The following is a 14796-nucleotide window of genomic DNA, read 5'->3' as shown; positions in this document are numbered from 1 at the left end:
CCAAAACAGGAGAGAGAGAGAGAGGGAGAGAAAGCTGAGAGAGAGAGTTGGGAAAGGGAGAATTGGGCAGAAAAAGTATTTGAAATGATAATAGTTGGGAATTTTCCAAAATGAATGAAAGACACCAAGTCTCAGATCCAAAAGCTCACCATTAACCATACAAATCAGAAGACAACCCAGAATCCTGTAACTAATAAAAAATGTCTTTCAGAAAAAATGAAGGAGAAATAAACATTTTTACAGACAAACAAATACTGAGAGATTTCATTAGCAGCAAACTTACACTACAAGAAATGGTCAAGGAGCTCTTCAAGCAGAAAAAATCTATCACAGAATAAAAAACTGGATCTATGCAAAGAAACGAAGAGTTCTAAAAATTCCATCAATGTAGTTGGATAAACTACACTGCTGGTGGGAATACAGTTTAGTGCAGCCACTGTGGAAAACAGTATGGAGATTCCTCAAAAGACTAGGAATAGACTTACCATATGACCCAGGAATCCCGCTCCTGGGCGTATATCCAGAAGGAACCCTACTTCAGGATGACACCTGCACCCCAATGTTCATAGCAGCACTATTACAACAGCCAAGACATGGAAACAGCCTAAATGTGCATCAACAGATGACTGGATAAAGAATAAGTGATATATTTATACAATGGAATACTACTCAGCCATAAAAATCGACAACATAGCGCCATTTGCAGCAACATGGATGCTCCTGGAGAATGTCATTCTAAGTGAAGTAAGCCAGAACGAGAAAGAAAAATACCATATGAGATCGCTCATATGTGGAATCTAAAAAACAAAAACAAAAACAAACAAACAAACAAAAACAAAGCGTAAATACAGGACAGAAATAGACTCATAGACAGAGAATACAGACTTGTGGTTGCCAGGGGGGTGGAGGGTGGGAAGGGATAGACTGGGATTCAAAATTGTAGAATAGATAGACAAGATTGTACTGTATAGCACAGGGAAATGTACACAAAATGTTATGATAACTCACAGAGAAAAAAATGTGACAATGAGTGTGTATATGTCCATGAATGACTGAGGAACTGTGCTGAACACTGGAATTTGACACAACATTGTAAAATGATTATAAATCAATAAAAAATGTTAAAAAAAAAGAATTAATGGGAGTTTTTTTTTCCAGAGGTGCAGAGTCTATCACTTTGAAAGGAAGGATCCTCGTTTTGGGAAAATTACGACTATGTACCTTGAAATTACACAAAAACCACTATTTGTGGAGAAAACTGTTAAGTGTTATAAATGTAAAAGATGTAGTAGACTGAGAAGTGTTCTGCTTTATAATGTGATTAAGTGTAGGTACTGACAACTATGCCAAGACAAGCACATGTAAGACCTGGATGGGAAAGATACGACTTCTGTCCTCCCTGGGACCAACTGTTTGGAAGTCCCTGGAGTCTGAGATGAGAGGACGTGGGTAGTCTAACACACCTCTAAGTGTAAAACAGGTCAAGCATGCACGTGTGCACACAAACACACATGTACACACACACACACCTACCCCAAGGATTAAGAAGCTCTATATGATGCAACTAATAACACTAAAATATGTATTATATATAAGTAATTATATATTACAATATTGTATATATTTCAAATATGTATATATTGTATTATATATGTAAATGTGTATTATATAGTTATACATTTATAACCAGTAATAACAGAAGAGAATACATTCTATTTAATAGTATATGTGGGAATTTTATTTTAAATAATGATCTTTTAGGTCATGTTGATAGTCTAGATTCTAAATATCTAAAAGTTTACAGAGCATGTACACTGGCCAAAATGCAATACATCTAGAAAGTCAATATTAAAAGAATATTTTAAAGATACGAATTTTGAGGTAGAATGCTCAAGTGAAATCTCTTTCCAAAGCCAAATAGTATGAACAAAAATCAAGTGAATATCAGCAAAAAAATACACAAGAAGCAACTAAGCAAAAGAACAAGCATAAAAACAAGACAGAAGTTTCTAAGAATCTTCACTGCCCTGGGAAACTCACCTCTTCTTGGAACCCTTCTACACTCGAAAGCTCTCTCTAGGGGTGGAAGTTAGGAGCTATTGGTTGTGAAAACAGTCAGAGAAATTCTAAAATTGCTCACAACCTTAGGATGAGAAGAGGTCCAGGAAGCCCAAAAGAGGAGACAAAATTCTCACAAGAGTAGAAGCCATTTCAAACGTCTTTGATCCCCAGCAGAAACACCCATACAGCTTGCCATCGTGTTCTAGCCTTGCTGGAAAAAAGCCCAGAGAAGGCAGACAGGAAAGAAGAGAAAAGGCAGAATGGCTACAATGGACTCTGCAGCTGACCCCTGAAGCTGATTCTACCCTGATGGTTTGTTAAAGCCATTTCTAACCATTCCACAATAATTCCCTTACCAATGGATAGTTTAGTAACTGGGAGGTGATTTGGGTCAACTGGAAGCAAAGAGGTTATTCAAGGCTTGTAGGCAAGAGAAGCAGGCCTCTCTCCGACCTCTATCCCTTGCCCATACGTAAGCACAGAAGCAAAAGGTCCCAATGACCACAAGCAGCCCTACTGTGACCATAGAAGGAGTGAGCTGAGTGTAGCAAATATGAAAAAAAAATAAAGAGCCTATGTCATTGATGACATCACCGAGCAACTTATCATACTGAACCTGGAATTCTTCCTAAATCTGGACCTCCATTACTGTAGAAGATAGGTTTCTTATTGTTAACATCATTTTCCATTTGGTTTCTTTTGTTTGCAGCCTGGTCCAGGAATTTCAATCAAGGTGTTACAGGTCAGACTTTGGTTACAGATACTGGCAATTACTGTATAATGGGATTTTCACAGAAAGCCAGTTTACAGAAAGGGGTTTTATCTACCTGTTTGGTGAAGAATAGGTGCGTCCCCAGTGATGATCCAAAACTAACACAGCAGAATGGCCTGGCAAGAAGACTGCAAGCTTTGCCACAGTGAAGAATCTGTGGGAGCTGGACACCACTGCTCTAACTGCTGGCGGCTGAGTGACACTACCTTAGCAACCATGGAGGAATTAGAAGTCACCACCACAGCTGCTGGCCCTAGTAATGTACCATCTTAGCTATACTGAGGCACCAGTAATGCCACACCTGCTATGGTATGTACCAGCAACATGGATGCTTCTCTACACATTTAAGACTTGGCTAAGCACATATGACTGGTCAAATTCACAATAGCTACCAGGATGTCTGGGAAATGTAATTTTTAGTGTTCTTCTGCCTGGATCACGCAGGAAGGTACACTAAGAGGTGAGTGTGATCCATGTTGAGTAAACTGATTTATAATTTCTGCCACATAACAATTCATCCACACCTTTTGAGGTTTATGCTCCTTTCCTCCTAACCTTCAGCACACTTGCCATTGTCCTCAAACAAAATCTAGCCCTCAAAGCGTAGCTTATAGTGGGAGATGACTAGACTCAAATCAAACAGAGTAAGAGACAGAAAAATTCATTCATGCTCAATCAACAAAATCAAAGAGATGCAGATTTATACATGTTAGTGAATGAGATGGAAATATGAGTCATACAGTATGTCATGTGAAAAAAATTGTCTTAATCCATTCTGAATGAAACATAACCTAAACTGTAAATCCACCATCTAAAGGCAGAAGTAATAAGAATGTGAATTATTTTAAATAAGAGATCAAAATGAGATAAAACAACAGAATGAGGTGGGAAATAAATTTATTGACCTAAGAAAATAAATTAAAGGCCAAGAGTACATGATTATAAAACTCATAATTAAATAAAACACTGTGGAAAACAAAGTAGATAGTTGAAAATGAACTTATTCATATGAAAAAGATGTGTATATAAATTAATGAAGAGGAGAGACAAAAAACAAAAGATAATGGATAAAAGGCCCTCATCAGAAGCTCAGGACAAATACTGGAGACAAGGTGAGGAGCTCAAGAAACCCTCCCTTACGATGCAAGCTTGGAGAGACGGGCAGCAGCTTTTGCAGGAAAGGCATGAAGCTTCACGCAATCTTCCCCAAGGATCAAAAAAATAAGAAGTTGGGGAAAGGGCAGGAAACCATACTAGCCTCAAAGCACAGGTTAAGGCCCACTGACATCGGAGATATAGAGGGGAGGAAAGCATCGGGGGCTGAGACCATAATACGTCCCCTTCCTGACAGTAACTGAGCAGGCACTGTCCCTAAGACCCGAGGACGCTGCACCTGCCTAAGACTGAGGCTGAACGAGGACCACAGAGTGCTGCTCCCCCAGGATGAGGTCAGCAAGCAACAGAATTTCAAACAGGAGCACTCTATCCCTGGGGGATGTAGGAAATCATGGATAGAAACCTCTCCGAACTGCAGGCCTATCAGGAGACCCGAAGCAGAGGAGAGAGCATACAGTAAAGCAAACCCTCTGGCATGCCGTTCTCTATCCTAAGCACAAGGTAACCACACATGAATTTGGGGCTGGTGGTGCACTGAGAGTAATCACAGGAACATCAAACCCAAACTGATCCATTCCTGACTACACTGGCTCAACTCCTTACACTGAGGGCTTACTAAAGAAAGAGGCATGTCCTTTCTCATTTACCTCAGTCTCTAGGACATAAGATATCCAGGTTTCAACAACAAAAAAATTGTATGGCACATAAAGAAGAAAAAGAAAAAATAAATGAAACTGCCAAGAGACAAAGTAGTCAACAGAACCAGACAGATATATGATAAAAATGTTAAAGCTTTTATCAGACAACGAATTTAAACTAAGTGTAATGCTGACCTTAGTGGAAAAAGTAGACAACATGCATGAACAAATGAGGCATTTCATCAGAGATATGGAAACCATAAGAACTGAGCAGAAATGCTACAGATAAACAAATATTACAAAAGAAAAGATAATGCCATCAATAGGCTTGATATAGGCAAGTGGGGAAAAAAATTCAGTGAACTTCAAAATAGGTCAATAGGCATTACCTGAACTGAAAGAGGAAAGAGTGGCTGGGGAAGGGCACAGAAGAGTTCATCCAAGAACTGAAGGCCAGCATCAAGCAAACTAATATTCTTGTACCTGGAATTCCAAAACAGGAGAGAGAGAGAGAGGGAGAGAAAGCTGAGAGAGAGAGTTGGGAAAGGGAGAATTGGGCAGAAAAAGTATTTGAAATGATAATAGTTGGGAATTTTCCAAAATGAATGAAAGACACCAAGTCTCAGATCCAAAAGCTCACCATTAACCATACAAATCAGAAGACAACCCAGAATCCTGTAACTAATAAAAAATGTCTTTCAGAAAAAATGAAGGAGAAATAAACATTTTTACAGACAAACAAATACTGAGAGATTTCATTAGCAGCAAACTTACACTACAAGAAATGGTCAAGGAGCTCTTCAAGCAGAAAAAATCTATCACAGAATAAAAAACTGGATCTATGCAAAGAAACGAAGAGTTCTAAAAATTCCATCAATGTAGTTGGATAAACTACACTGCTGGTGGGAATACAGTTTAGTGCAGCCACTGTGGAAAACAGTATGGAGATTCCTCAAAAGACTAGGAATAGACTTACCATATGACCCAGGAATCCCGCTCCTGGGCGTATATCCAGAAGGAACCCTACTTCAGGATGACACCTGCACCCCAATGTTCATAGCAGCACTATTACAACAGCCAAGACATGGAAACAGCCTAAATGTCCATCAACAGATGACTGGATAAAGAAGATGTGGTATATTTATACAATGGAATACTATTCAGCCATAAAAACCGACAACATAATGCCATTTACAGCAACATGGATGTGCCTGGAGAATGTCATTCTAAGTGAAGTAAGCCAGAAAGAGAAAGAAAAATATCACATGAGATCGCTCACATGTGGAATCTAAAAAACAAAAACAAAAACAAACAAACAAACAAAAACAAAGCGTAAATACAGGACAGAAACAGACTCATAGACATAGAATACAAACTTGTGGTTGCCAGGGGGGCAGGGGGTGGGAAGTGATAGATGGGATTTCAAAATTGTAGAATAGATAAACAAGATTATACTGTATAGCACAGGGAAATATACACAAGATCTTATGGTAGCTCACAGCGAAGAAAAAAAAGTGACAATGAATATATATGTGTTCACGTGTAACTGAAAAACTGTGCTCTACACTAGTATTTGACACAACATTGTAAAATGATTATAAATCAATAAAAAAATTTTTAAAAAATTTATTTTCTTAATTTTCACTTTTCTAGAGGATAGCTAGCCATGTAAAACAGAAATAGTAAATATGTATTTTGTGATTGTTGTTATGTAAAATTAAAATGTTTGACAACAATTGCACAAAAGATGGATTGGAGAAATTAAGATGACATTATTTTAAGGTCCTTGCACCACACATGATCTGACATAGTGTTATGTGAAGACAGAAAAGAAAGACTGTGAGACATTGAAGATGTATGTTGTAAATCCTAGGGTTTCCAAGAAAACATTTTGAAAATGATATAAATAATAAGCAAACTGGGAAGATAAAAAGGAATCAAAATAACCCAAGAGAAGGAAGGAAAATAGGAAAAAGATAAAGAGCAGAAAGAATAAACAGAAAATAATTAGCAAGAAGAGGGGGAGCGTATAGCTCAGTGGTAAAGTGCACGCTTAGCATGCATGAGGTCCTTGAGTTCAATCCCCAGTGCCTCCACTAAAAATACATACATACATACATACATAAATCTAACTACCTCCCCACCCCCAAAACAAAACAAAACAAATAAGAAAGAAAACAATTAGCAAGATAGTAGAGCAGAGTTAAATCTAAGATGGTAGATACAAATAAAAGCAGCCTAAATACACCAATTAAAGGACAGATTGGAGATTTGGTGAAAAAGCAAGGCCCAGCCATACAACGCCCATAAGAAAGCAACTTAAACACTACAACACAGGCACGGTGAAGTAAAAGGATGGGAGATGTTCGCCGTGGAACACTAATCAAAAGACAGTGAAGCGGCTTTGCTAATATCAGAGGATACGTCAGTAACAGAACAGACGCCAGGCCAAGAACATCACCAGAAAAAGGTGGAAAGGTCATTACTGGGGAGAGGGAGGGTAAATAAGTGGAGGTGAGAGGATTTTCAAGGCAGTGAAACTACTGTTTGATACTGTAATGGTGGATACGCGTCATCATACATTTTGTCCAGACCCACAGAATGTACACCACCAACAGTACACCCTAAGGTAAACCGTGGGCTCCAGGTGATGGCACGTCAACACAGTTCCATCAAGGTTCACAGATTTCCCCGTCCAGAGGAGGGTCTTAGTAACATGCATGGGGGCAGGGAGTATGTGAGAAACCTCTGTACCTTCTGCTCAATTTTACTGTCAAACTAAAACTTCCAAAAAAATCTATTTAAAAAAAAGGATCATCACTAATGACCAAGGGGTCAAGTCACAGGAAAGACATAACAATGCTGAATGTATCTGCACTCAGCAGAATCTCAGACTACATTAAGTAAAAACTAACAGTAGTGAAAGGAGAAACAGGAAAATTCACAATTATAACTGAAGACCTCAACACTCAGAACTCAGCAATCAATGGAACAAGCACAAGCGAAAACTGGTAGGGACATAAAAGGAATGAAAAAGAACTTCACCTAACTGGCCTTTATAACACTCCTTCCAGAAAACTCTCTCCCACAGCAGACCTGCCAAAAACAGAAGGCAGAGTCTGAACAGCACAGAGAGGAGAGGCAGGATCACTGACAAAGCCCCGCCGCCTAGATCTAGGGACAGAGGACCTGCCAAGCTGACACTGGGCTACAGTGACAAGCAACAGTCTACTGCTGGAGGGAGGGCCAGGATAGGGAGATGACTCCTTCTGAAGCACAGGCACACAGGGAGGGTCTAAAGCTAAGGATGCAACAGAAATGGGAAGAGGACCTCTGGAACATTCCAGTTACCGCCCTAAGTACAAGTACATCTTGAGGAATTTTAAGTCAGTAGTTAACCAGAGTTTCAAAATCCAGCTCATGTCCTAAACACGCTGAATCAGTGACCTAATGACCAAGCAAAGGAACAGGCATGGCTATTCAGGCATAAATTCTATGTACCTCAGTCTCTACTCTTCTGCACCTAACACCAACACTCTCAAAATTTCTGAGATGCACAAAGCAGAAGCAGCAACAGCAACAAAAATCAGTCAAAAAACAAAGCAATCAACAGAAAAAAAAAAAATCAGAAATGAGAACTATCAGAGAGGGAATTTGAAATAACTATAGTTAATATGTTTAAACTTTTGTGGGAAAGGTGGACAAAATGCATGAACAGATACAGAATCTGAATGGAGATGAAAACTGTAAGATAAAGTCAAATGGAAGTGTTCACAATAAAAAGGCTGTAAATGCGCTAAAGAAAGCTTTCAGGAAGCTCATTAGTAAAGTCAACACAGGGGAGGAAAGAGTCAATAAGCCTGAAGATGGGTTGATAAAAGTTACCTAAACTGAAACACAAAGAGAAAAGAAGTAAAAAGCGTATTGGTGCAGCCTCTTTGGAAAAGACAACAGTTTGTCATTTATATACTTATGACTCAGAAGTCACACCCCTAGATTAAAGAAATGGAAACTCAGGTTTACACAAAGTGCTTTTATCCATAATTACCACATCTGGGAACAACCCAGATGTCCTTCAACTGGTTAATGGATAAACACATTGATGTAGCCAGACAATGGAATACTATTCAGCAAAAATTAAAAGGTAAATAAATAAATACTGGTAAATGCAATGGTGTGGATGAATATCAGCAACTTTACACGGAAAGAACTTGGACTTGAAATGCAATATATTTATGATTCCATCTATATGAGTGACACTCTGGAAAATACAACAGTAAAGACAATGAAAACAGATTACTGGTTGACAGGTGTTGGCGGTGGGGTTAGGGGCTGACTACAGAAGAGCACAAGAGAAACGTGAGGGGTGAGGGAACCGTACTACATCCTGATCGTGGTGGTAGACCTTTGTCTAACTTTATAGAACTGTATGCTAACAGGGTAAATTTTACCATATAGAATTTAAAAAGTATTTTCTTGTAAACTATTTTTGTGTGGGACTGGTACTTTAATAATTATACAGTGTAATATTGCCTTAATTAGGTTTGACATTCCTCAAATTAAAAAGTCATCAGAGAAGATGATTCTGCCACTTGATGAGAGGCTGACAGGTGATCTCTAAAATCTTCTCTAAAGGTTTCTGAGATACGTATGTGATTCTTCAACCTTATACACTATAATTGTTATTTTTTCCCCATGGTTATATTTATGCTATATACAACTATAAATATATATTCATAGAAAAAATTTGGAATACTCTTCAGTATCATGATTTATTCTGTCATACATACCTCTGTGTTCTTTTTCCCACAACATGTGATAATGTATCATCCAAAAAAGTTATTATTTTATTCACAAAGTATATACCGTACAACAAATTAAAATTAAGAAAATGAGGAAGCTGATCATATTCAAGTCTAAACACATTGCTAATCCCTAGTTTCAGAAATACAAATAGCTCATTAAGTTGGTATGTTTGCTATGTTAAAATATTTAAAGATCGAGTAGAAATGTGCCCTTTATGAATGTGAGGTGTGGAGCATTTTCTTCATTTTTAAAGGAAAACCCTAGAGAACCACATTTTCTCCATTTGAAAAAGTTTTTCCTAGCTCTTTCCTGCGCTTGTATTAGAAATTTCTTTGTGCAAACCTCTGAAATACAGCTTCTTCAAGAATTTGCTAGGAAAAGGGGACGAGGTCATACCCTGAGACGCAGGGGAGCCAGCCTGGGAAGGCCCTGCGAGCTCCTCCTCACCGCTGGACCTGTCTTTTAGGAAGGAGCCGCTGGTCGTCCACAAGCTGGGGTCCCTGTCACTAGAACAGAAATTTGTATTTATATTTAAATTTGTATTTCAGAGAACGTATATATTTAAGAAAGAATCTCTGATAATCTATATTAGTTATTCAACTGACGTTCACCTCTATGTCAGTCCAGCCACCCACTCCCACTGTCAGCCCCTGGAACTGGCCCACCTTCAGAGAGAATTCTGGAGTCTCAACCTCTGGTCACAAACTCCATCCATCTCCTCTCACTTCCACTTGGCTTGCCAGCTAGCTGCCTCGGATCAGTCCACCTACCCACCTTCTTTCCTCCTTTACCAGGCCGTGGTGGAAGAAGAGCACTGGGGTCACTGGGGTTTCCAGTGTCAGCAGAGAGCTGTCTGGGAAACACGGACGTCTCTATTCTGTCTCCTCTTTTGCTCGTAATTTTCAAACTACCACCGTCATGTAGTCTCCATCCTAATTCTCTGCTTTAGGAAAAATGTAGCCCCTTCTATAAACCGCAAGCCAGAAAGCAAGGACTCTTTCAACTTACTCGCTTTCAAAATGCAACTTGGAAGGGCCGGCATTCTTCACTACTCCTTGCTTCCTCCAAGTTCAGAGTTAATCCTTCCCTGTTCTCAGCTCTTATGCCTTCTGTCTCCTCTGAGACATTTTTTCTAAAATTACTTTTCCTTATATTTATGCATATATACAAAATTAATCTCTATCTACAACTTTTTCCGTATTACAAGAATACTTGATTCTCTCTCACCTTAAAAACAAACCCTTTAACCCTTCTATCCCCGTCTACCTACTGCTCTATATGCCGTAACAGATTTCTCAAATACTAGCCCACACACACTCAGTTTCCTTTCCAACTTCTCACTACTCAGTTTTACTCACTTACGCTGCCTCCTTGGCTGTTCCTGCATTTTCATTTGCAACCCCACTTAGCAAGAGCCTCCTAATTTGATTTCTGAGTCTAATCTCCAGTGTCTAGAGAAAATTCTCCCTAAAACTCAGATTTAATTGTTACACCTGCCCACCAACCGCAGGGTAAACCCAGGCTCCTTACTGGGCTCCTAAATATTTATGCACTTTATGCCTCAACCTTAGCAAAGTAATGGTCTTTTCCTTTTGCTTCCGTGGGTAATTTAAGGTTTCTTACTCCTTCCTCCTTCTCGTTTTTTCTTGGATTACTGTCAACATCTACCTGTTCTCCATTTCCTGCCAGCTCTCTTCCACCTTGCTACCAGCATTCCTCCTTCTAGGCAGATAGAGGATAGACACATGACTGACAGGTGGGCAGATGCATGAATAGAACAGAAGACTTGCCTGTGCTTCATTTTCACTCTTAACAGACTGAATAAGACATGTACTCCTTGGTTTCACACACACTGTAGTTTCTGTTCTACGGCTCATCTTCCCCAGCTTCCTGCGCTTCAATTCACGCACACCCTACAAGTCTTGACACTTAACATCTCTTGCCATGAATTAGGTATCTTCACAGCTCCTTACCTTTGCTCAGACCTCTTCCCCCAGCTTGAAATTTTCTTCTGTCCCTTTTCACCTGCTGAGCTTCTATTTATTTGAGATACTAAATCCAACCAAAATATCCTTTCTTCAAAGAAGCTGGTGGGGAACTCCCCGCTTGCATAGTTCTCGGTCTCCTGTACCCACAGTCCTTGGACCTTGACTCTATAATATACCTACTCCACTGCATTTAAATTTGTCTTTTACATGTCTGTTTCCCCAGCTAAACTGTAAACTAAAGGACAAGAAGTATGTAATATTTTGTATTTATATGCAGTGCTTAGAATATAATCAGCACTTACTAATTAGTATACACTAGTAGCACATAACGTTATCTCAAATGCCTTTTGAATTAGTTTATTTGTTCATTTAACTTCTGAAAGTTTGCACAAGATGCAAACCATACACATAGCTACACAGTGCTATTTCAGTGACTAGCCCATACTTTTAAATCTCTAAGAAAATATGGCTCAATAAAATGTTTTCTTACTTGCCATATTTTTGGATTTGAACATTTTATAAGCATGAAAAGTTGCTGTTCCTTTTGTTCTTCTAATGGAAATTTACTTTTCTCCTGGTTCTTTACATTTTTTTTTCAAATACAGTGCCAAGAATTGGCCATGCTAATAGTCCTGTTTCTAGCACATTATTTTCTTTCTAGAAACAGACATAATTTCTCATAAAATTTAGCTGTGCTTTAAGCTTTACTTTACTTTAAGTACACTGCTCCCTCCAAGAGCTCCAAACACTTTATTCACAAAGGCTTTGGAACTAGGTAATTGTTGAGATGATAGAGAAATTGAATTCTTTAGGAATATTTTTCTCTTGAATTAATACCATACTTATTAGATCATAAATACATCCTATTTATAGACAAATCAGGTTGTACTTACTGCAAAGAACTATATTTTTAAAACTTATCAAACATTTGAGGGCCATTATTCACTGTCTCCACTCAAGAGGACTAGCTATGAATATGAATAAACAAAAAAAAAAACTCAATAAATAAGCATATTAGTTATACCTTTCTGTATCCTCTTTAAAATGATCCTCAAAATCATCATTTTTTGGGAACTCCTGAGGAAAGACTTTTACCTTCTCTGAGTTAACTTCACTTTCCGAAACCTACAGGCATAAGAAAGGAAAAAATTACGGCTACAATTTTAGGAATATATAGTTTAAAAGAAAATGTTTCCTACAGCTTCTTAAGAAGAAGAATAAGGCCTTCAATTATAGAATTAAAACCACAATCACACTCATAGAAAACCACTTGAAATGCACATCTCCCTATTAAATATTTTCCAGTCCATCAAAGGCGTTGAGTACTATGCCCATATAAATGATTTCTATTGAATCACCCAAGTTATTTTCTAAAAGTTCATAAAAATAAGCCTCATTTTTCTTAAAAACAAAACCAAAAACTGCAGCCCAGAGGAAATTCTTATAACAAGTGCTATCACATTTAGTTTACTGTTTATATAAAATTCTTAGTACTATATCTCTCTTTATTTTAGCATGTGTATAATCTAATCCAGTAACTCTATGCCTGTGCCATGAGAATTTGTACTGCTCGATGGACTTTATTAATTAATCCATTTTGTTGCCTTTGCAGCCTCCTATATAGCACCTGGCCTGCTGGTAAACAGAATATAATTAAAGGAAAAATAACATTAAAATAAAGATGCAGTTAATACATTCATTTGACAGTTCTTTTCTGGGGGCCTAGTACATGCAGATACTGTTCTAAGTGCTATGGATAAAACACTGAACAAGAGAGGCATGTGTTCTCTCCTTGTGGAGGGTGTATATCTCATGGGGGCAGAGAAAATACACAGGCAAGCATGTAAAACTCACAGCTGGTGACAAGCGTTAATGCAGTAGCAGAATTTGGTGATACCTAATTGCCACGTACCTAAAAGACAGAAGGAAGGGCTAGGCAAAGAGGCAGGAAAGCATCCTGAGCAAAAGGAGCAGCAGGTCCAAAGTCCACCTGGCCTGCCACGGTCCGGCGTCTGCCTCATCTCCCTCCCTCATCTCCCCTTCTCTATTTCTCATGCAGTATCTCCAGCCACCGGCTGTGTTACGTCTTTTCATCTCTTTTGAAGTGTATTTTGATTCTTATTTTGTGAAATTTATTAACCCTTTCCTCTCTTCTGAGTGTGTGTGCATGTGTATATGTTTTGCTTAATTCCATGAACTTCCTAGACCTGGAATGCATCTTACAGGCATAGATACAGCCGTCATTCCAGAACACGGACCCGAGCACAATCAGTTTTAAAAACAAGCACATTAACGGAAAGATGCAAACAACGACCTAGCCCTCCTACCAAGCACGCAGGCAAAACATGCAACTTACTATGTCTTAGTCTAAATGAATAAGCACCGCCTAAGACATAAGATTAGCTTACATTTAGCAATAACTCGACCACTTTAGAATATATTAAATCCTGGTGGACTAGCTAACTGCCATTTTGAATAATGTATAAAACAAATTTTTAAAAAGTCCTTCATTATAGAGGTAAAAATATATCAATTCTCATATATTTTTCTAAATCTCGTAAGCTTTGCTTTAAATATTTGGGGATTTCATTGACCTAGAACCAACTGCAGGGTAAGTGTACCTTGCCCATCCTGCTCAACCACCACCAACGATCTTCCATTCAATGGACATTCACAAGGTCCAACAGACCACACCTGGCACTAGGGGAGCTTTGCAGAAGGACACAGCAAAGGAGTGACACGTGTCAGCAGAACAGCCTCAGGCTTGCCCTCATCAGGAGCTCTGACAGCATTCTAGCATCATCTCAAGTGTAAGGCAGTGAAATGACATGGGTGGGTCCCTGAGGCACCCTGACTTAGAAGTCTCAAGCTACACAGGAACCAGTACCTCTTGCAACAACCCAAGAGCCTAAGCCCCGGAGATTACAGCAAGGAGCTTCCCACAGGCACCCTGTCTGTGCTTTCAACAAGACATTCAAAGTCCTAGTCATAACCCTTCCAGCCCAGGCGTCAGTTTTACCATAATCAGTGCTGCCTGATCACAGCTGACAGCCCGTCTTTTCAGGTTTCCAGAGCAACAGGGTGCTGGGGGCCAACACAAGGTCATTCTCTCATTTCCTCTTTGGCTTACAGGTTTAGAAGTATGTGCCTTTAAATCCCAAATGTATGTTTCCTCTTTCTGTGGTTGACTTCCAGCTGAATTTCTTTATATCAGAGACCACAGTCAGTACTACAAAAATTATTTGACATTTATTGTGATATATTTTGATTTGGTACATGGTAAATTTTTATAAATGGCCCACGTATGTTTGAAAAAAATTGTGTGTTCTCTATTTTTGGATGCATGTTCTGTATATGTTCATTATATCTAGCTTGCTAATTCACTTTTTTTTTTATAATTTCTATATTCTTAACT

At 38.7% G+C, this 14796-nt stretch overlaps 1 protein-coding gene across 6 annotated transcripts in view; it reads right to left on the bottom strand.

Annotated features, from left to right (window-relative positions):
* The window catches only part of LOC105083193 (tyrosine-protein phosphatase non-receptor type 20), a 144034-nt gene that overhangs the window by 41000 nt on the left and 88238 nt on the right, over positions 1–14796 (bottom strand). For 4 of the 6 annotated variants that reach the window (XM_074347729.1, XM_074347732.1, XM_074347730.1 and 1 more), the window contains one exon: positions 12406–12506. The exons of 1 other annotated variant lie outside the window; for it this stretch is intronic. In XM_074347729.1, the coding sequence (XP_074203830.1) occupies positions 12406–12445 (40 nt within the window). In that variant the 5' untranslated portion in view covers positions 12446–12506. Of the gene's footprint in view, positions 1–9789; positions 9900–12405; positions 12507–14796 lie in introns of all 6 variants that reach the window. One more of the 6 variants, XM_074347728.1, reaches the window with a different exon arrangement.

The sequence above is a fragment of the Camelus bactrianus genome, chromosome 19, assembly GCF_048773025.1.
Source record: "Camelus bactrianus isolate YW-2024 breed Bactrian camel chromosome 19, ASM4877302v1, whole genome shotgun sequence".
Lineage (NCBI taxonomy): Eukaryota > Metazoa > Chordata > Mammalia > Artiodactyla > Camelidae > Camelus > Camelus bactrianus.
The sequence above is the reverse complement of the archived record's forward strand: the minus strand, read 5'-3'. Positions and strand labels throughout refer to the sequence as shown.